General features: G+C 38.0%; 2 protein-coding genes across 2 annotated transcripts; both read right to left on the reverse strand.

The window, feature by feature from the left end:
* Positions 1 to 14,086: 14,086 nt before the first annotated feature.
* On the reverse strand, positions 14,087 to 23,090 carry LOC142523476 (uncharacterized). The gene is made up of 12 exons (XM_075627283.1): positions 22,879 to 23,090; positions 18,418 to 18,448; positions 18,034 to 18,291; positions 17,720 to 17,929; positions 17,537 to 17,629; positions 17,234 to 17,350; positions 16,742 to 17,152; positions 16,073 to 16,659; positions 15,785 to 15,985; positions 15,064 to 15,150; positions 14,905 to 14,951; positions 14,087 to 14,235 (listed from the first exon to the last, which is right to left on the reverse strand). The coding sequence occupies exons 2-7, from the start codon at positions 18,433 to 18,435 to the stop codon at positions 16,769 to 16,771; spliced, it is 1,080 nt and encodes a 359-aa protein (XP_075483398.1). The 5' UTR covers positions 18,436 to 18,448; positions 22,879 to 23,090; the 3' UTR covers positions 14,087 to 14,235; positions 14,905 to 14,951; positions 15,064 to 15,150; positions 15,785 to 15,985; positions 16,073 to 16,659; positions 16,742 to 16,768.
* LOC142521870 (uncharacterized) lies at positions 15,937 to 16,739 on the reverse strand. Its single transcript, XM_075625044.1, has 4 exons — positions 16,719 to 16,739; positions 16,405 to 16,659; positions 16,073 to 16,314; positions 15,937 to 15,985 (listed from the first exon to the last, which is right to left on the reverse strand). The coding sequence occupies exons 1-4, from the start codon at positions 16,737 to 16,739 to the stop codon at positions 15,937 to 15,939; spliced, it is 567 nt and encodes a 188-aa protein (XP_075481159.1).
* Positions 23,091 to 24,279: the final 1,189 nt, after the last annotated feature.

Below are 24,279 nucleotides of genomic sequence, written 5' to 3' on the forward strand. Positions count from 1 at the left end.
TGCTGCCCGAAATGGGCAGCCCCTTGGGCAGCCCGGGCTGCCCGAAACATGAAAAATTTTCGGCCTCCTTTGTTGCAAAATTTTGGTCTCATGCGGTTAGAAATCAATCTCAATATAATATCTTGTAATTGCTACACAAAATCGTAACCTTAGCTCGGATACCACTTGAAAGGGGATCGGTTACGGTGACCGGAAGCACAATTGAAATTAAAATTTTAATTTTTATGGAATATATTCGGCCACCTCATATTATTTTGTGTAGCAAATACAACAAAACACCAAAATGTCATACATAGGGTGTTTAGAAATAGTTACCTACCAACCTCTTGAGGTTGATGATGGCTCCAACTTTGTTGTCAAACAACAAAGCTCTTGAATGGACGACAAATCTTCAAGCTCTCCTCCTTTCCTTCAAGAATTAGGCCCACCACCAACTTTTTAGATCCACCTCACACTTGCACTAGAAAATGTAAGGCTTTTTAAAGAGAAGTGACTTGTTTCTCCAAGTATTGAAGAACACAAGAGGAGAGAAAAATTAAGGAAAAACTCCTAAATATTTTCAGCCAACACATGTGAATGAGAGGGGGAAGACTTGTCTTGGGTGTGGGAAAAGGTGTTGCAAAAAGTTGCATGCCATGCAAATTTTTTAATCAAAAGTATTCCCCAACCTTTCACCTCCCAAGCATGCATATCAAGTGGGCTTGTAACAATTACAAGGTCCATGGACTTTTATTTAAATGTCCCAAACATATTTGAGCCCATTTATAGTTTACTTGATTTTACTCAAGCCCACTAGTTAAATAATTATTTTCAATTGGGCTCTACAAGGCACAATGTTATTAATTAATTCAACACTAGAATTAATTTAATTATTTGGACTCTACTAGGCCCACTAGTGTTTAATTAATTCAACACTTTAATTAATTTAATTTAGTCCATAATAATGTTTATGAAAATCACAATTTTCAAATACATTATTCACTTGGCCTACATTTAATTTAGGAACACATTCATAAATTAAAAGTTACATTTCTCTCATAGAAGTCACACTTCTATTTTTCCTTAAGCTTATAAACTCATTTATAAGCCGTTCAACACATTGAACTATTTTACTTCTTAACGGGATCTAGAAAACTAGTACTTGTGTGGCCCTCAATGGTTCACTGATACAACTACCCGTGGGTTCACATCTCTATGTGATTTGGACTAAAAATGTCCTTATTTGAGCATACCCCAATTGCTCCATTCTTACTTATCAACTCCTTGATAACAAGAACGTCAGAACTCAAGTCTGATAGTACCCAACCAATCATGTTAAACGCCTAGCAGCATCGCTTACATGATTCCCTAGGTATCAAATGATAGTGCCTGCAAGAATCATTCTATTATGGTTAGCGTACAGTACGGTCCCTTCAACTCATATATCCCGATCGATTCGACAACCATTGGTTTATCGAGAGTTGTCAATAAATCGATACTATGTGTCATGTCGTAGTTGTATCGATGGTGTAATCTATGAAACTCCTTTCATAATTACCACCATATTCTGATCAGAGATTTCAACCTGCATACACATGAGAACACATAGGATATCCATACCCGATGGTAAGCGGTGAATCCCCGACTACAATGCATAGACTCCTATATGTTTCGACAGAACACCCAACCTTGCCACCTGATGACCCCTACAGAGTCGGTAAACAAGTCAAAGTGTAGTGCTAGCACATAGAGTCTCAATGTTGTCCCGGGTCATAAGGACTAATGGTGTACAACCATAAACGAGGACGTTTCCACTCGATAAGTGAGAACCACTTGGAAAGTCCTTTATGGAGGGTTGTTCAGTGCACTCTACCAGGAGCACCTATCTGCATGCTCGGACATCACAATGTCCCCTACCAATGAAACATGGTACTCACATCGCAGATACTAGTCTCGAACTCGAGCGGCCTTTATCCTCCTTAGCGGCGGCTGAATCGACTAGGAACTGTTTCGAATATACATTATTCCAAATATGAGTTTCGTGATGCTCATCATATGAGCATCTCATATTCTTTCTACTATTTGTATATTCAAGGGCTTTATCTATGCAACTAGCATGGGTATACAGATAAAGATGTGCCAAAATAATAATTTCAAATATTATTAAAATAAAGATTGTTTATACATAGAGTTTCATTGTGAACACTCGGCCAACACTTGGCTCGACGTGCACCTACTCTAACAAAAGAGGGGAATTCGGTCTGGACTTTATCAAGTAGACATCGGAGCTAGTAGTCAATATCCGAGATAGGATGAATACTGCTCAAATCCGCCAGAAAAGCTATGCTGATAAGCGATGAAGAGAGCTATAATTTGCCGTGGGTGAACATGTATTTGTGAAATTAGCAACTATGAAGGGTGTTATGAGATTTGAAAAGAAAGGCAAACTCAGTCTGAGGTTCATAGGACTGTTCGAGATTTTAGAGAAGATTAGAACATTAGCTTATAGAGTGGCTTTGCCATCGGTACTAGCTGGAGTGCATAATGTGGTCTATATCTCGGTGATGCGAAAGTACAAGTCGAATCCTTCACATGTACTGAATTATGAACCTCTGCAGTTGACTCCAAATATGTCATACGAGGAAAAGCCTATACAAATTCTGGATAGGCAAGAAAGAAGGCTCCGAAATAAGGTTATTAAAATTGTCAAAGTCAAGTGGCTAGATCATTCGAAGGAGAAAGCTACTTGGGAGATCGAGAGTGACATAAGGAGTAGCTACCCGGAGTTATTCGGTAAGTATTAATTTCGAGGACAAAATTTCATTTAAGGGAGGGAGGAATTGTAAGGTCCAAAAATATTGCAACATAATCCAACTGCATGCAAATCTAGGGAAAATGGAAAACACTTAATTAAATCATTTTAATTGTATTAATTAAATGTGATAGGCATGTTAACATGTTTAAAATGTGGTTTTCTATTAGAATGCATAAAACTGTTTTTTTAGGGTTATTCGAGACGCAATCGAAGAACGGAGATCGGGGACTGTAAAGGTAAAATATTTATATTAAATGATTGTTTTTATTTATTTAATAAATTGCATATTAAATATGAAAATTTAAAAATTGGTGTCTTCTGAGATGTTTTTACATACCGAGTCGAATTTTAAACCGGTAATTGATTTTTGACGAAAACAAGTACTTTTTGTAGGCTTGGTTAATATTTTAAAAACTTTCATAAACAAGATATTTTTTCTACATTATAATGAGCCTAATGGGCCTATTATACCAAGATTATTGGGCCTAAAATTTTACCAAATATTTAATACTAAAACGAGGAATTCCTAAGTCCGAAGCCACTTCAACCACACGTTTAAAATAGTTGTAAGACCCGAGAATTGGATTATAATAATCAGACTTGTTTTGTTCATAATTAAGGGGATTGTAGACGCATTGTATTGGACCGAAAGAGACGGAAAAGTAGATGCAATTTTTGGTGTGAGATGAGCTCGGCACATATGCGCCACTAGTCCGGTGCATATGCGCGACATTTCCAGAAACATTGGCGCACATGCGCGAGTAGATACGCGCATATGCGCGACACGTCCAGAATCTTTGGCGCATATGCGCGAGATGAAGCGCGCATATGCGCGAGGAGTTAAGATTGACATTGCCGAGACCATTAGGTCTCGCGCATATGCGCGGGTGATGTCGAGCATATGCGCGAGACGTGTACTCCAAAAAATGAGCCATGTGTTCTTGGCCATGCAATATATATGTTGTCTCTTTCATTCCTCCGGATTGCAGCAAGAAAACCGAGAGAGAGATTTCAGAGCAAAGGCATGGTACCTTCCATTCTATAATTGAGCTTGTGCAACATCTAGCAATCCAAACTTCAATCCAAACATAGATTTGTGCTCCTTACATCAAGGGATACAAGAATATGTAAGTATTGTTCACTTTCAACATGTTTTGATATATATGTGTTGGGAGAATGATGAATTGAGCTCCATAATATGTTCTTGAGATTTTAAGCAACGTATATTCGCAACCGGATCGAAGAACGTACATTGTATGCTATTGTTACTGTTTCCAGCATGTTTAGTGTTAAGTTATGCAGATTTTGAGTACTATCATGTGTTTATTATGAGGATTATGAGTTATGGTTACTGATTATTGAAGTTTGAGTTGACCGGTATCGAGAAACTACGCCGTTATGCCGTCGAAATGTAGCGAGATTGAATATTGATCCGTATGTGTATCCTTTTGAGTTAGAAGTTGATATGGTGCATTATATATATGTCATTTCAGATTTGGTTTGACAGATTCGATATCAAGAATACGAGATGTAGAACCCGTAAATCAGTAGACGTATAAGCCATGCATAATTCTAGATTTTTAAATTTAATTGACTTCATTGCATGATTATTTTAAATGCATTTGTTTGAAGTTAATTATTTCATTATTTCAGTTCAGTAGATTGATTTTTAGCATTTCAGTATTTTCAGTGAGGCCGGACCGGAGTTGGAGTTTTGAGATAGAATTTAAGATTCGAGAAATATTTCCAGAAGTTAATTTAGCTAGCAACCAAGTTCATTTAAGTTAGAAAGGGAGGTTTGAGGATTTAATTTAATTATTTGAGGTGATTAAGAAATGAACTCATTTAAGTTATTAAATTAAGGGGTTAGCTCACTAAATTATTTAAAGGATTAGTAAGGCTTTCAAGGATTATTAGTTGACTAGATAACCAACACTTCCCACTCATTTTATTAGCATGATTTCGACCCCTTGGATTTATTAAGCAATTCATTCCAACTCATCAACTTTGACCAATTCTTTGCATGTAATTAGTAGGATAATTCTAGGATTTTTGGGAGCACAATTTAATTAATTAATGGACATATCCTAGACTAGAAAATAAGCAAGATTTCGGTCACTACCTCCTAGAAGCATCCACCAACTCATTTGATATCAAACCATAATTCAAAAATTCAAAAATGAGAAGACTTGGTCTTGATTCTTTCCTTATATCTTGCACCCACTTCCCTCACCCTCCTAACCATTTTTCCCCCCCTCTCCTTTTCGAAAATTCAGAGTGAAATCAGACCCCTTTTCAGTAGAAAAAACGTGATTAATAGCTAGGGAGAAAGGGAGAAAAATCGAGAGGAAGAAAGGTAGACAAGAAGCGCTCCACCTCCTCCGTGCCGCGTCGTCGTCGTTTCGTTCGTTTTCTTTCGAAACGAAACCAGGCATGTCTAGATTTCTTTCAAACCTCAATCAAGTCATATTATCATTTATTTTTCAGTATATGATCATGTTTATTCAAGCAAAAACCGAGATACATGTCAAAACATTTTGGAACAACACATGCAGAATTTTCGAATTCCTTGGCAAGCTTCACGATTTCTTTTGGTTTGTGAGTTTTAGGTATTGGATGGACTCCAGGCTCCCAAGGCGGCTTGTATACATGTAGTAGAATGCATTAGGACCATGTTGGTCCATTCAAACCAGCCCCATGCTTGCTGGAAATTCAGAATGACAGCAAGTCCCCATAGGTGCAGAAATGTTGTTTGAAAATTCAGTTTCTTGTCATGGAGGAGGGATCTGATCTTGGCTGCCCCAAGGGCCTATAGCCATGGTTGGATCACTTCCCTAGCATGTCTAAGACGTGACTAAGTTGCCCTTTTGGTGGCTTGGTCCATGGTTCATCGGTTTTTAATAAAAACATCACAACAGCCCCTATACCCCTTCGGCTACTTCGGTTGGACAGCTTTTGGTTTCGGTTTGTGTTTGCTTGGTGAGGATCTTGGTTGGCCTATGGCCCTTAGCCACGGTTCATATCATGCTCCTAGATGTCTAGATCGTGCCATGGTCAATCAAATGGCCACTGGAATGATGCAAGACATCGATCATAGCATAAACACTACACACGCATGCACGTTGCTTTCGGTTGGACCCTTCGGTTGAGTTATGGTGTGATGCGGATTGTGGCTGGCCTAGGGCCCTTAGCCATGGTTCAAATCATTCCTTGGGATGTTGGTAAGAGTCTCTGGTCGGTGGTTCACGCCCCTAATGGCCGATAGTCTCGAAACCAACGCAAGTCTTGTAGTTGCGCAGCTGCTGGAAATTACAGCAAGTTTCTGTGTCGTTTAGAAGGCTCGTTTGAGTTCTTGGTTGGCTTTTAGCCCATGGCCTTGGACTGGACAGTGCCTCGTTGAGTTGGGAAGGTCATGTTTTTGACCGTTCGTCATTTGGATCATTTTTGAGGTCGTACGAGAATTTACGGTGCAATGTGCCAAATTGACTCTCGAAAGAGCGTTTCGTGTTTTGGCCTCCATTCCACCTAGATTTCGACCCTATCATTTTAGGAGCATTATTTTATGATTTTTCAGCGTATTTTAATCATGACTATACGTCGGTTCGGTGTCGGTTCAGGTTGGCTCGGAGTCATGATTAAATGCGAAGTCATTAGGCGTCATAGTCGCATCTTTTGAACGTAAATTGCATCGTTGGTCAAGTTTAAGCTATTGCATAATTTTCATGGCACCGTTAGGTTGCAGCGAGCCTGGGAACGATCCAATCCAATCCAGTTGGTAAAATTACAGGAATTTTCATTACACCAGTTAATTATTTTACGTGCATTAAATAGAAAATGATTATTTTTGAGATTTATGCGATATGGCTTGTGGTTCATTCACTATGTGGGAGTGTTATTTTATACGGTCGCCAGTGACCGATCAGTTCAGTATGGTACCACCCGGTCGCCAATGACCGGCCAGCTCAGATCAGTTTCAGCCTCCCCGGTAGCCAGTTACCGATCAGTTCAGCTTAGTGCAGTGGCCACAGGCGTAAAACATAATCTCGACAGAAAATCTTACCAGATATTTCAGTACAGGCTCCAAGGAGCAAATATTTTTACAGTGATTTACAGTTCAGTTATGCACGTATTATAATTGCTTAGTACAGATTATTTTCAGTATGCCTCAGGACAGGATATGTTAACTCATGCATATTTTAATTCAGATTTTTACTCGTTAGATGCGATTTATGCATGCTGAGTCTTTAGGCTCACTAGACTTGATTGTTGTAGGTACTGATGAGGTCAGGGCCGAGGGCGGGGACCAGTGAGCCAGCTTGGGTCGGCAGTAGTGGCACCCGAGGACCTCAGTGCAGCAGTTGTTATATTTTCCGCAAATTTTCAAGAAAGGAGTTTTAGGCCCTTCACACGAGACTTCGACTTCTACGAACGACAAGAAGGTATAATTCATTGTTTGTTTGGGGAAGATACAACTCAAATGAGATTCAATTTGAGTTTTCCCAACAAAATCACATACTTTTTCTGTTTGTACTTTATATTGAGTTATATATATATGTACTGAGATAGGAGTGTCATTGGTAGATACGCCAATTTTCTAAACGTTCGGTGATATCGATGCTTCGGATCAGATTCACTCCGATTGTAGAGTTTGATACAGACCAGACCGAAGTTTAGGAATAAGATGTAATGCCACTACGATTGGGAGAGTAGGTGGGAGACCTGTTACATCATATTCACACCGGGATCCCTAGACTTAGATACGATTCGAGTTAAAGAGTAAGAGTTAGATTGTTTTATCTGTATTCACTAATGTGTCATAATTACTGATTATGTGTTATGATTTGTATGAAACTGCATGACATGCATGTACACATGTTTTATACTGGGATTGATTCTCACCGGAGTTTCCGGCTGTTGTTGTGTCTGTATGTGTGCATAACAACAGGTAGGACAGGATCTGGGTCGCAGCAGAGTAGAGAGATGGATATAGCGTGGTGATCACGGGCATAGCAGATGTACTAGTAGTTGTACTTTTGTCATGTACTGTATTTGCAATACTGGTTTTTTGAATATGTACTGGACAAGACATGTATATTATGTTTGTAGAAATAAAATAAATGAAAACCTTGTGCATATTTATATGATCAGAGGAGGGCTGAGACTGATTGTATAGATTGTGTACTAATCTTTTGATAATCAGATATGCCGCCTAGCAGAATACCACAACCAGCTGCAGGTCAAGTGCCAGAACAGGGTTGTACGTCAGGTACTTAGATGGATGTGACAGCTACACATATGGAGACGTTATTAAAGAGGTTTCAGTCATTCCATCCACCTACCTTGAAGGGCACGGAGACTGCAGTGGATTGTGAGAGCTGGCTAGACGATATAGAGATGTTGTTTGAATCTCTTGCCTTTACAGATGAACAGAGAGTAAAGTTGATTGGGCATCAGTTGCAGGAAGTGGCAAAAAGTTGGTGGCTTACAACGAAACGAGCCTTGGAGCATAGAGGTATTGATATTACTGGGAAGGTATTCAAGGATGAATTTTATCAACGTTTCTTTCCAGTCTCCTATCGAAAAGACAAAGGAGCCGAATTTGCCAACTTGAGACAGGGGTAGTGGAACATAGAAGAGAATTTTGCCAAGTTTTCTTCCTTGCTTCGATTTGCGCCACACGTGGCAGGAAATGATGAAGCGGTCGCCGATCAATTCATCAATGATTTAAACCCTGATATTTTTACTTTGGTGAACACGGGACGACCCAACACCTTTTCTGATGCACTGAACAGAGCGAAAGGAGCAGAGGCTGGCTTGATTAGGCAGCGAGGAGATTCCTATAGTGCTCAGAGTCAGAGACAGCCACAACCCGCCGCACAATTTTCACCACCTCCTCCTCGATTTGATAGTGGTAGCAGTAGTAGTAGCAAGAAAGATTCTTTGAAAGCTAAAGGCAAGCAGTTCAAGAGATCAGGGAGCAGTTCTTCGAGCTTCAGTGGACCCCGACAGGGAGGTCCTGGTCAGAGTGCAGAGTATGCAGGTGTATACTGTAGTTCTTGCGGAGGCCGACATGCCACAGAGCAGTGTCAGGGAGTGATGGGCAGATGCAACATATGTAGGCAACAGGGACATTTCGCCAAAGTTGTCCACAGAGAGGTGCACAGAAATTCCAAGGTGCAGGGTCATCTGCATCAGTGACTCAGCCTGAGAGGCAAGCTTCGTCTGTCCATTCCTTCCAGCCCACTCATACACAGTCCCATCCTAGAGCCAGAGGTGGCCAGACAGTGAGCCAACCTCCCAGACAACAGGCTCAGGTGTTTGCATTGACGGAGGAGCAAGCCCAAGATGCACCAGACGATGTGATTGTAGGTAACTGTTTTCTTTGCGGTTATTCTGCATATGTGTTGATAGATACAGGTGCATCACATACATTCATATCAGAATGTTTTTCATTGACACATGCATTGCCTGTCGAGTCATTGTCTACTGTAGTGTCTATTTCTTCTCCATTGGGAAGTGGTTTGATATCTGTGACTTCAGTTAGATAGTGTATACTACAGTTTGAGGGACATGAGATTGATTTAGACAGTTTTGTACTTGGCTTATTTGATTTTGATTGTATTGTCGGGATTGACATGTTAACCAAGTACAGAGCCACCGTCGACTGTTTTCATAAGATTGTCAGATTCAGACCTTAAATGACAGCAAAATGGAAATTCTACGATAAGGGTTCCAGATCTCGGATTCCCTTAGTGTCTGCTCTGACTATGAGTAGATTGCTGCAGAAAGGAGCAGAGGGGTTCCTTATTTATTCTGTAGACATACAGAAATCGAGCCCGGCATTGGCAGATTTGCCAATAGTTCGGGAGTTTTCAGATGTATTTCCAGATGAGATCCCAGGGTTACCCCCAGCCCGAGAGGTAGATTTCAGTATTGATCTTATTCCAGGTACCGTTACTATATCTCGAGCTCCGTATAGGATGGCGCCGATAGAGTTTAAAGAATTGAAAGCACAGTTAGAAGATCTTCTAGCCAAGGGATATATCAGACCCAGTGTGTCCTCCTTGGGGTGCTCCAGTGCTATTCGTGCGCAAGAAAGATGGTTCCATGAGATTATGCATCGATTACCGACAACTGAATAAAGCAACGGTGAATAATAAATATCCATTGCCATGTATTGACAATTTATTTGATCAGTTACAGGGATCATCTTTCTATTCCAAGATTGATTTGCGATCGGGATATCACCAACTGAGAGTTAGAGATGTTGACATACCGAAAACAGCATTCTGAACCAGGTATGGACATTATGAGTTTGTTGTCATGCCTTTTGGTTTAACGAATGCTCCAGCAGTGTTTATGGGATTGATGAACCGTGTCTTTCCGAGGTATTTGGATGAGTTTGTGATTGTTTTTATTGATGATATCTTGTTTTATTCTAAGAATCTGAATGAACATGCCAATCATTTGAGAATTGTGTTGCAAACGTTGAGAAATGAAAGATTATTTGCTAAACTCTCCAAGTGTGAGTTTTGGCTGAGACAGGTTGTCTTCTTGGGTCATATCATATCTGGAGAGGGTATTTCTGTGGATCCGAGTAAAGTTGAAGTTGTGATCAGTTGGCCGAGACCGACTTCTGTGCTTGAGATACGCAGTTTCATGGGTCTGGCAGGGTACTATCGATGATTCATCAAAAATTTCTCCAGCATTGCAAAGCCGATTACCCAGTTGACACAGAAGAATGCTCTGTTTGTATGGTCTGAGGAGTGTGAGTCTAGCTTTCTAGAGTTGAAGAAGAGGCTGATATTTGTTTTCTCAGTCAGAGTTGAACATGAGACAACGTAGATGGCTCGATTTGTTGAAAGATTTTGATTGCGAAATCAAATACTATCCAGGGAAGTCAAATGCAGCAGCGAATTCCTTGAGTCGAAAGGTATGTGCTCTATCCTTATCGATGATAGGTGTTTCGAATTTAGTTGAAGATTGCTGTTTGTATGGTTTAGCATTTGACACAGATAGTAGACCATTGAGACTTGCTACGATTCAAGTTGAGCCAGATTTGATTATGAGGATTAAGGAAGCTCAACGAACTGATCAGAATGTGCAGAAATCGATTGATATGGTCAGATCAGGACATCAGTCTGAGTATCAGGTACATGATTATGTTCTGTATGTGAATAACCATCTTGTAGTGCCAGATGTTCCAGAATTGAAACAACAGATTTTGTCAGAAGCGCACTGTAGTCGGTTTAGTATTCATCCTGGTGGAAGGAAAATGTACAACGATTTGAAGACACAATTCTGGTGGAAACAGATGAAGTCAGATATTGCAGAATTCGTGTCTAAGTGCTTGAATTGCCAATAGGTAAAGGCCGAGAGAAAGAAGCCCGGAGGTTTACTTCAGAGTTTATCTATTCCTTAGTGGAAATGGGATCACATTTCCATGGATTTCGTGACGAAGTTACCTCGATCATCACGGGGCTGTGATGCGATTTGGGTCATTATTGACAGATTGACCAAATCAGCTTGTTTTATTCCATACAGAATGACATATCGACACGATCAGATGGCTGAGTTGTATGTCAGAGAAATAGTCAGATTGCATGGTGTGCCGAATTCTATCGTATCAGATCGTGATCCACGATTCACTTCACACTTTTGGCACAGTTTGCAGCAGGCTTTAGGTACGACATTGCACCTGAGTACTGCCTATCATCCCCAGACAGATGGACAGTCAGAGCGGACTATCCAGACTTTAGACGACATGTTGAAAGCTGTAGTGCTAGATTTCGGCACTAGTTGGCAAGATTCACTGCCACTTTGTGAATTCTCATACAACAACAGAGCTATCAGACGAGCATTGAGATGGCTCCGTTTAAAGCCTTGTATGGCAAGAAGTGCAGATCTCCATTGTACTGGGATGATATATCTTAGGTACCAGAACTTAGGCCTGATATGATTCGTGAAATGACTGAGAAGGTAAAGATAATCCATAAGAGAATGAAGACGGCACAGAATAGACAAGCCAAGTATGCCAATATCAGACGTAGACCGTTAGTATTTGAACAAGGAGACAGAGTGTTTTTGAAGATTTCTCCTTTCAGAGGCATTGTCAGATTTGGCAACCGTAGAAATTTGTCTCCTCGATACATCGGTCCTTACGAGATTCTTGAGAAGATTGGCGATCGAGCATATCGACTGTCTCTTCCTCCTTCTTTATCTGGGATACATGACGTTTTTCATGTATCGATGTTGCGTAGATATATGCCAGATATTTCTCATGTCATTCAGCCTGACGAAGCCGAGCTTGATCAGACATTGAGTTATGTTGAGCAACCGATACAGATTCTTGATCGGAAAGAGAAGCAGCTCAGAACGAAGACTATTCCACTTGTAAAAGTCCAGTGGAGTCGTCATGGCATCGAGGAAGCGACTTGGGAGACAGAAGCAGATATGAGACAGAGATATCCCGAGCTAATTCTATGACGTGAGTATTTATTCAGTTTTGATTATATTGCATCTTGTATATACTTCGATTGATTGAAGTCGATTTCGAGGACGAAATCATTTCTTAGAGGGGGAGAAATGTAAGCCCGAGAATTGGATTATCATAATCAGACTTGTTTTGTTGATAATTAAGGGGATTGTAGACTCATTGTATCGGACCGGAAGAGACGGAAAAGTAGATGCAATTTTTGGTGTGAGATGAGCTCGGCGCATATGCACCACCAGTCCGGCGCATATGTGCGACATTTCCAGAAACATTGGCGCACATGCGCGAGTAGATACGCGCATATGTGCGACACGTCCAGAATCTTTGGCGCATATGCGCGAGATGAAGCGCACATATGCGCGAGGAGTTAAGATTGACATTGCCGAGACCAGTAGGTCTCGCGCATATGCGCGGGTGATGTCGCGCATATGCGCGAGACGTGTACTCCAAAGAATGAGCCATGTGTTCTTGGCCATGCAATATATATGTTGTCTCTTTCATACCTCCAGATTGCAGCAAGAAAACCGAGAGAGAGATTTCAGAGCAAAGGCATGGTACCTTCCATTCTATAATTGAGCTTGTGCAACATCTAGCAATCCAAACTTCAATCCAAACATAGATTTGTGCTCCTTACATCAAGGGCTACAAGAGAATGTAAGTATTGTTCACTTTCAACTTGTTTAGATATATATGTGTTGGGAGAATGATGAATTGAGCTCCATAATATGTTCTTGAGATTTTAAGCAACGTATATTCGCAACCGGATCAAAGAACGGACATTGTATGCTATTGTTACTGTTTCCAGCATGTTTAGTGTTAAGTTATGCAGATTTTGAGTACTATCATGTGTTTATGATGAGGATTATGAGTTATGGTTACTGATTATTGAAGTTTGAGTTGACCGGTATCGAGAAACTACGCCGTTATGCCGTCGAAATGTACCGAGATTGAATATTGATCCGTATGTGTATTCTTTTGAGTTAGAAGTTGATATGGTGCATTATATATATGTCATTTCAGATTTGGTTTGACAGATTCGATATCAAGAATACGAGACTTCGACTTCTACGAACGACAAGAAGGTATAATTCATTGTTTGTTTGGGGAAGATACAACTCAAATGAGATTCAATTTGAGTTTTCCGAACAAAATCACATACTTGTTCTGTTTGTACTTTATATTGAGTTCACTAGAAGAAAAACGCTAAAAGACAACGGATTTTATCCGTTGTCTTTTATCCGTTGTCTTTTAGGGTGAAACACTGATGTTGTAAGCACTGTTGTTAAAAACCCTGGTCAACAACAACGGATATAAACCGTTGTCTTATATAACAAAAACAACGGTTTTGCAACGTTTTTAAAATGTTGTGTAATGTTAGCTAAGACAACACTTTTACAACGCTTTAAAACCGTTGTGTGATATCAACTACGACAACCTTTTCGATGCAAATTAAAAACGTTGTTGTTACGAAGTTACGACAACATTTTAACAATGTAGAAAAAACTTTGTTGTTTGTTGTTTATAACAACATTTACGCAACGAATAGAAACCGTTGTTGTAAGTTATTTTAAGAACAAATGAAAACCGTCGTCTTCGACCTTGATTACAAATCAGTTTTGCATCATTTTATAACCGTTGCCGTTAATTTTTTAAAAACCGCTGTCTTTCACATTTTATATACAATGAACAAATTAATTTATGATTATATAAAACACAAATTAAAAAATCCTGCAATTAGAACTAATAAAATATAAAAGCATACAATCATCCTAAAACAATTAAGCTCACAAGTAAAACATAAATGGTGCCCACATCCACGTACCATAATCCATAATATTTGATCTAAAATAAGTCTTACAACACCAAAAACACTAGATGTGCATATTTTTTTGAAGCTTTCTTTCTCCTTCTTTCGAAGCTGCAAAGTGTTTATCATTTCGAACCTATCCTGTTTTGAAAAACAAAAACCATGGTTATATTTTTCGAATATTTAGCTGAGCTCAAAAACCAAATAAAACACCAGATGCAAAAGCAAAAACACATAGATTTCCATGCACTATTTCGCCGTTGCTAGCGAAAACAACGCAAAACCTAACATATCTACAATAAATAAGAGCTTTGAAGAATAAAATTATAGAATGCATGCCTTTGTTTCTAATGATAAAATTCACGCCTTTCACACAATATCATTTAGGTTGGCATATCTACAAATTTACGTCAATAAGTACATGTGGAAACTAAAATGACACCATACGGTTCCCAAGGGGAAAGCATCAAGTCATCATCAAAAGGGATATATCAGACATATTTGGTTAGGTTTTCATCCAGGAACATAAATAAGGATTTCATAATGGTACAAATATTTTGTTTTAGTTCTCCAGAAATTTCGGCATGACCTTCCCGTAAATAGGACATCCCGAAAAAAATCAAAACAACATAACAATTGTATACTCGAAAATTAAGTCCATCGATTCAAACGTAAAACAAAATCGCATGCAGAGCCGGCCAAGCTCGATCATTCCAAATAAAATCAATCAATCAAGTATCACACCATATATACAAATACACGGGGTATGTCCTCGGAAAGTGACTCAAGATGTATTTATTTAGTACTTACCAACAAAAATATCTGAAATGTCTCAATAGCGCAACAGTAGCAATTCCCTGGAAATGGAGGATTTATACTTTTGAAACTTTGCAAATGTTCATTTACTGATATCAAACAATTGTGAAATGAAAAGATAAACATAGAATTATGGAGGGAAGCATTCCATACCTACTCATAAATATGATCCTGTATACATTCTGCCAACTCAGAACGCACCTCATCGATTTCTTCCCGAGAGTACTCCGATTTTGTGAACTGTGAATACACATATATCTTATGTTACTAAAAAAACAATCATTACTGAATTTTCAAAATGTTGAAATCGATAATGTAAATTTTCAAAGAAGCAATATAATTTTACTATTGATCGTAGTGAATCTCTCTCGATAGTTGCAATTTCTTCAATAATTTGTCTCATAAATCTCATAACATAATAACCGCATTGTTTTGCATCTGGTTGTCGAGGAGCCTATGGTAATTAGAAACAAATTGTTAATTAAAAATATAAGCATTAAAGTTACTGTTTAACATAATTACACATACCTTTACCACTTCCCACAAAGCATTTTTCCTGCCTTTCCTTCCCTTGTTTGAATTAAACAATCTCAAGGCCCTCCATACATTAACAATAATTAATATATGAGTTTTTTATTGACTAAATTAATTTCTTTAATAAAAAAAGAATATTAACTCATATTTCCAGTACATATTTCCAGTCCTCATCGCGAATGCGATGATACATGGAATCCAACAAATAAATAACCTCCTTGTAAGGTTCAATGACAACGAGGATCCAATGAAAATTACGCACAAACGCATAATCAGTGCATAAAATGCAATAAATTGTGAAAATGAAGCGATTGAAAGTGATATTGCAATTCTTACTCACCCGACATTATACGGCACAAAAACTAATTGATCCACTGATGCACCACTGAGCTTATCTGCTAAAACACTTGCATTGTGGTTCAACCTTTCAAGCTTACCTGTTTTGTCTTGTGTATTTTTTGACACATATGGAATGCTATGTGGATTGAAAAATCAGAATTTCTCCATCTTTTTATCTTTCAATAGGTTTTTGTAAAGATGCCTGGCATTTCAAACATAAGTAGCATACAAAACAATAATGTATTTTGGCAAAATAATTTGCTCATATAACTCAGAACAAATCACTTACCATATGTAGCCAACTACACAATTCGCCGAAATTGGGTCCAAATGATACAAAGGAATGATATCGTCAATGTGCAGAATAAGTTTGTAATCATTGCCAAATACATCACGATCTAAAATCATTGATATGTATCCTCCTTCTTGAAGAGCACGCTTACTATAACAATACAACATATGTAATGATCTTGGGACACTTGCTGACAAATGATTTTTCTTCATTGACTGTTCAATTATCTTCCTTTCGACCTTTTTTGTAATTGCAAATGTAAACATGTTAGATAGAGTTAATAAGAAACTTTTTAGTCAATTTAATTTTCAATCGAATATCACATGTACCTCATTGGACTTCAATGTCAAGTGTTCTGGCCAAGCCACAAGTGTTCCTACGGCATCACCAATAGTTTCACATTCACTAGGAATCGGAACTGGCAAAGGTGTTGATTTGTCCACTGCTTCATCAATGGAAACCCGTATGCAATTATGGGGTAACGGAACACCAAGGATCAATTTATCTTCTCCTTTGACACAGACAACTGTACCATATGCAACAATATTTCTGCTACCTTCCAAAGTCAATGCAACTTGTTCACCCTAAAATCAAAATAGGCATTTCGATAAATTTTACTTACTCTATGTTATGTTGTAATTACTTTACCTATAGCTACTGTCATACCTATAAAACACCAACTTTGCTAACGACTTACAACTCCACATCATCATGTTTCATGTTGCTTTCATTCATTTGATTTAACTTCACTGAGCAACTGCCTTTGTCATGGATCGACATGTCACATACACCACTTTTATAAAAAATTGCTTCAAGTTTTTTGATACATGCATCTTGTTCTGAAATTTTCTTCTTTGCTTCCATCAACTCTCTTTTGTGTTCAGTGATTACATCTTTCGCAACATCAGAACACTTCCAGTTTCTACCAACATTGAAGTAGATCGTTGGAGTGATATGACCTCCAATACCTCTCACACGCCCAGCATGTTCTTCACTCTCAAGTGCTTTTGTAAGTATACCATCTTTTGGCCCTTCAATTTTCAGCTTACCCTCCCGTTTTTCTTGTATATAAGCATCCTGTAATATTGAAAACATTTTTTTATTGAATGAGTACAGTTGCAATAAAATTATTGGTTGACTTATTTTCATTTTTCTTACAATCTTATCCACTGTTTTCATCAAATCCTCGCCCTCGAAGCTCCATTCTTTGTTAAGTCGTCCTTTCTTCCAAATAATAGCTCTATTGATCTCATCATCATCACATAGTTCATCAGCCTACAACAAGAAATTAGTAACTTATCAAAGTCCAGAGAATATCAAAATAAAAAAACCCCAGATAAAACAAAGAGATTAAAAACATCAAAAAATAAAATTAACTATAGACAATTGTAAATCCGTCCGTAATCTAACCAATCGCTACAGAGAAGAGAGGACACCACAATTATCAATTGGTTGACTTACTATTTCTTCGGCAAAGCGTGCATATCCTTTACGTGCAAGCCTATGAGGGTATATATTCTGCTTTCTTCTCTCTTTTTGTTGATCACTTTGTCTCTAGTTATTTCAGAAATTCCACAATCAAATTTCAATATAAATAATGAATTATGGTAGACTAATTTTGAAAGAATAAATTAAGAATCTTACAATGAAGTCGTCGGACATGCGACTGATGACAAAAGAACTCCAATCATCTTTGCTAATTCCATAGCCAGTATGTGGCTCGTTCAACTCCCCTGGCTTGTCAAGCTTGCTAAAAATGAATGTTCGAGTGAGATGAGTTTTGTATTGACGCCACTTGTTATTTGCTGATTTCAAACAGCCCTTCTTCCGTGTTGTGTCAACATTGTACATTAACTGTAAATAAAAAATTGGAAATAAGTTCAAAAGATAAACTAACAACATTAAATATACCATATAATCTAAATATTATAGCTGTAAAAACATGAAAACTTACTTACATTAACCGATTCCCATATCAATTCTTTAACATCACTTGGAACACGCTTCCAATTTTTGTAACTAATCTTAATCTTTTCTCGAGAAAGTACGCCAACATAACTTTGCATTTCAACAGCAGCTTCTCCTATTGGTTGTCCCAGTTTGTTGAATGTAACATCCTTTCTAATTCCTTGAACCCTTTGTCTAGCAAGCTTATCCATATGTGTCCGACCTCTAGATTTTCTTGTGGTGTCGGTATCTGTTGATTCCAAATTTGTGTTGCATTCCAAGCTCTCTCTCGTGCCAACAGACGTAATTTTTTCTTTACCTTTCCCAATACTTGCATGTTGTCTTAATCTCTTATTGTTTCCAACCATGTCATCACCAGGAGAACTTATTTCAAAGTTGGTATTGGATGCCATTGAGTCCACAAATCTGTTCACAAAAAAATTTGGACTTAACAATTGATATATGCAACATAATTTATAGGCAATTGTGAAAACTACAACATTGAGAACTTCGAAAACACATTGCACCACTGTTCCACAACAAATCTATGCAACTTTTATGTTGCAACACTAAAGGAACAATTTCAACATATAATATATTGAACATATGTTTATAATTAAACAATCAATTGATGACCAAACAACAAATTGAGAACCCACAACACCACGATAAAAACGAAGACAAGATAAAAAATCATTAGTCAAAATCAAGGTAACAAATCAATTGTCGAAAGCAAGATAACAAATCATTAGTCAAAAGCAAGATAACAAATCATTAGCTAAATATTGTTAACCCAAGTCCCATCACAGTCTTCACGAACGCATGGTGGTTCATTATCATCTGCTCCGTCAACATCCATTGATGGCAACCCTCTGCTAAAACATTGATAGTGGAGAATAGTGTCTTCACACTCGTCACCCTTTATGTATTCAAAATACTCTCTACTTGGTGTTGCAAGTACAACACTCCATAAAGGATCTTCAGGACCTTCAATGTAAAATACTTGCTTTGCTTGACTAGCCACAAGATGAAAAAGTCATATTTGAATCCAATTTTATTGAGGTTTACCAACGTGAACCCAAGATCATCTATGTAAATACCACCATTATTCTCCACCCATTTACATTTAAACATTGGAATTTGAAATTTGTGGTAATCAAGTAACCATATTTCCTCTATAACTCCATAAAAAATCATATCTGTGACGATAGGATTTTTATCCTTTGCACTAGCAACTTGCATTGTCTTTGCGACTAAGCTAACTCCAGAGTTCTGAACAACTCGTACATCATCACGCTCTTTTGTTGCGTAGCTAACCCCATCAATCAATGCTTGCTAGGTCCGCGCGATATCCACTTCAATCTTTCGGATACATGATGTGTTGAATGGTCAACAACATGTGCAACCTATATTTTTGTATGTGATAAATTATTTGTCTTGCGTAAATCGAATCAAAGAATGTATGTAAATACGTAATACATAAGGAACTTACACGATCACGACACCAAATAATAAACGTTCGATTATGCTCATCTTGTAACCACTTCTTGGACTTAGCCCTAGTAGGAAATCTGGCGATCAAATACTCCATGTGTTCCCTAATTAAATTATTATTAAAAATAAATAAACAAATAGAATGTAAGCAAAGCGCATGAAAGTATTATTAATTTGGAGAAATTACTTGACATAAAGATCAATCTCAACATCATTTGCCAACACATAAAGATGTGCTTGCTGCAACTCATCGTGACAAGCGGAGTGCACTACTGCACCAGATAAAGGCTTCGTAAGTTCTATTTGTCGATGACTTGATGGGATCCCAATTGTGTGCACACTAGACAGATAGTCTGAGAAAAATTCAATAGCCTCTTCAGCAATATAACATTCAGCTATACAACCTTCAGGTCGATTGCGATTTCGCACATAACCTTTCAAAATCTTCATGTATCTTTCAAACGGATACATGTACCTATACCAAACCGGTCCACACAATTTCACCTCCCGCACAAGATGAATAGTCAGATGAATCATTATATCAAAAAATGAAGGTGGAAATTACTTTTCAAGTAAACACAATATCGTCACAATCTCTCTTTGCATTTCATCCAACTTTGACACATCTATCACTTTATTACATAACACATTGAAGAAAAAACACAATCGAGTGACAGTGTCTCTGACATGTTTGGGCAAGACACCACGGATGGCCACTGGAAGCAATTGTTGTATTAAAGTGTGGTAATCGTGTGACTTAAGGCCAACAAGTCTCAATTCCTTCATCGATACAAGGTTTCTAACATTGGATGAGTAACATGTAGGGACTTGTATTCAACTCAAAGTATTCAAAATCTTTCTTTTCTCATCCTTACTAAGTGTATAACATGCTGCTGGAAAATACGTTCTCTTCTCCCCCATATTTGGTGCTAAATCTGTCCGCACATTCATTTCCACAAGGTCCAATCTCGCGGCTACTCCATCCTTTGTTTTTCCAGGAATTTCAAGTAACGTGCCAATGAGACTTTCACATACATTTTTTTCAATGTGCATCACATCAAGAACATGTCGAACATGTAGATGTTCCCAATACTCAAGTTCAAAGAATATTTATTTCTTTTTCCAGCAAGATTTGACATTATCCTTGCTCGACTTAAGGATCCCAATACTTTTTCCCCAGCGACAATTAATTCTTTCAACTCTTTCCAAAACTTCATGGCCACTCAATGGTTTTGGAGCGGGGTTGAACTCTTCGTTCCCGTTAAATGGCTTTCTTTGCCGTCGATAAGGATGAGTTGCAGGTAGAAACCTTCTATGGCCTGTATATGACATTTTCTTACTATGCTTCAATCTTGTTGAATAGGTTTCTTCACCACAAATAGGACATGCATGATATCCTTTCACAACACATCCTGATAGGTTCCCATATGCAGGAAAGTCATTGATCGTCCATAGTAATACAGCTCTAAGTGAGAAAGTTTCTTGTCGATATGCATCATATGTTTCAACGCCTGTATCCCATAAGCATTTTAAGTCATCAATCAGAGGTGCTAAGTAAACATCAATATCATTTCCTGGTTGTTTGGGACAAGAAATCAACAAAGTGAGCATCATAAATTTTCTCTTCATACACAACCATGGAGGAAGATTGTAAGTGATCATTAAAACTGGCCAACAACTGTATGCAGAACTCATCAAACCATGGGGATTGATCCCGTCAGCTGATATGGCCAATCTAAGATTTCTTGACTCATTAGCAAACCCAGGCCACTTGCGATCAACTAATTTCCAAGATGGCACATCGGCTGGATGACGTAAGTAGCCATCACGAAGTCTTTTATCAGCATGCCATGTCGGATCCTTCGATATCTCCTTGTTCCGAAACATTCTTTGAAATCTAAGAATAGGTGGGAAGTACCACAGGACCTTTGTAGACACTCCTTCCCTTACCGTATTTTTTTGGCCCAACTTCCACCTTGAAATCCCGCAAGTATGGCAACTGGTCAAATTGGCATACTCCTTTCGGTATAAGATACAATCATTAGGGCAAGCATGAATTTTCACGTAATTCATCCTTAATGTACACAAGCTTCTCTTCGCATCTTATAAAGATAAAGGTAATTCATTGTCATCTGGAAGAATTTCTCCTAACAAACTGAGTAGGTCAGTGAAACTTTTATCACTCCAACTATATTTTGCCTTCAAGTTGAATAATTTCACAAGTGCAGATAACTTCGTAAATTTAATGCATCCAGGATACAAAGGTTTCTCTGCATCTTCAAGTAGCTTATTGAATTGAGTTGGATTCCCAGCATAACTATCATATGCATCATGTACCATATCTATCGGTTCCTGAGCAAAAGATTTTTGTCCATCTTGCCCTACTTGATCACTACCATTCATTGAGTTCCCTATCATAGATCTTTCCCCATGCCATATCCATGTATGATAAGTCAAATCTATACCATTAGAATACATATGTGCCCGTATAGTTTCTAAATTTGTCTTCCTTAGATTACCACATTTTGCACATGGGCAACATATTGTGTCAGGGTCCTTTGCGTTTTTCATTGCAAATTGCAAGAAAGACTCTACTCCAAATTCATATTCATGTGATAGTCTATCCTTTGACATCCATTCTTTCTCCATTCTTGGTAAAACTAATCAACCAACACCTTCAAAACAGTTGTAAATATTAAAACAAATAATATAGCCTATGTCAAGGAAAACAGATAATATATCCTATATCTATAGCCTATGTCAAGGAAAACATTTAATATTATATGATTGTTTTATCTATAGAATATTATATCCTATATCTATAGCCCCGTAATATCTATAGCCTATATCTATACTATATTATATATTCAGAAAACAGAGATACTTATTATCTATATACTATACTATACTATATTATAGCAACCGATTTTGTTCAACACCAAAAAAAATTTCCAATTCCGCCCCGATATCGTATTTGATACGCAAATTTCAATAAACAGACATGTTATATTCTCTGGTATTGAGCTGTGTAAAAATGGGATTCAACTAAAAGAGAACATGGAGCTAATACATTTTGAAACAAAACAATAGATATAGGATCATGGTAACAAAAGCTAAATACAACAACAAAATCAATCATCTTTCACTATTCCCAATCCAACCCGCATTTACAATAAGGTTTGGTTAATCTAAACAGTCATTTTCTTCTGCTAAAATTCGAAGAACAAACTGTTAGGACTCATAACCTACGGGTTCAATGAAATAAATAAAGCAGGGGAACATATATTGTCTAATCATTCCACATAAACTTAATTCCTTACTCAATACAAGACAAACAACCAAGAATCGAATGCAAATCTCACCTCAATCGAACGCAAATCTCGCAAAGCCAACTTCGATTTCTTCTTGATTCAGTATAGAAAATAGGTGCAAGGGCTTGGGGAAGAACTTCAGGAGCTCGACGCTTCTTGTCCGGTGTTCTGGGCAGAGCTGGCCAGAAGCCGTCGTACGCGTGAAGGAGAGAGCAACGGGAGTAGGGTTTGGTTTTCTTCTTCCTTGGACATACGGGGCGGGAATGAATATTTGTGGGGATGGGTTTTTTTCCGCTCAATCTTAATTTTTCCCTTTTAATTATTTTTTTTTAGTTTTTTAATGGCTTTTAACAACAATTTTCCAAAACCGTTGTCATATATATTAAAAAACACGCTCATAAACAACAGTTTAAAAAACCGTTGTCTATTACACCTAAAACACAACGAATTTTTACAAAACGTTGTCGTAGCAACCAAAAAAATCCGCTCATAGACAACGCTTTTTTAAAACCGTTGTCTTTGACCCATGAAAGACCGTTGTCTTTGATAAGAAAAAAAAACACAAAGACAACGGTTTCCTGTGAAACCGTTGTTAAAAAAAAAAAGACAACAGTTTTTCGTAAATCCGTTGTCTTTGGAGTGTGGTTAAATGTAGATTTTCTTGTAGTGGTTATATATATATGTACTGAGATAGGAGAGTCATTAGTAGGTACGCCAATTTTCTAAACGTTCGGTGATATCGATGCTTCGGATCAGATTCACTCCGATTGTAGAGTTCTATACAGACCAGACCGAAGTTTAGGAATAAGATGTAACGCCACCACGATTGGGAGAGTAGGTGGGAGACCTGTTACATCTTATTCACACCGGGATCCCTAAACTTAGATACGAGTCGAGTTAAACAGTAAGAGTCAGATTGTTTTATCTGTATTCACTAATGTGTCATAATTACTGATTATGTGTTATGATCTGTATGAAACTGCATGACATGCATGTACACATGTTTTATACTTTGATTTATTCTCATCGGAGTTTCCGGCTGTTGTTGTGTCTGTATGTGTGCATAACAACAGGTAGGGCAGGATCTGGGTCGCAGCAGAGATGAGAGATGGATATAGCGTGGTGATCACGGGCATAGCAGATGTACTAGTAGTTGTACTTTTGTCATGTACTGTATTTGAATACTGGTTTGTTGAATATGTACTGGAAAAGACATGTATATTATGTTTGTAGAAATAAAATAAATGAAGACCTTGTACATGTTTATATACATTTGAGTTAATGTTAAAAGCAAAAATTTGACCCACAATTTCTAGCAAAGATCCAACTAATCCCAAAAAGAATCGAGTTAGAGCCCGGGTCCCCACAACAGTGGAAACCTTGGCCTTTTCTCTACCATGAGCACACACACAGACATCACATTTTGAAGGAATTCACGTGAGTTTGAAGAAT

The sequence above is a fragment of the Primulina tabacum genome, chromosome 13 (genome assembly GCF_025594145.1).
Source record: "Primulina tabacum isolate GXHZ01 chromosome 13, ASM2559414v2, whole genome shotgun sequence".
Lineage (NCBI taxonomy): Eukaryota > Viridiplantae > Streptophyta > Magnoliopsida > Lamiales > Gesneriaceae > Primulina > Primulina tabacum.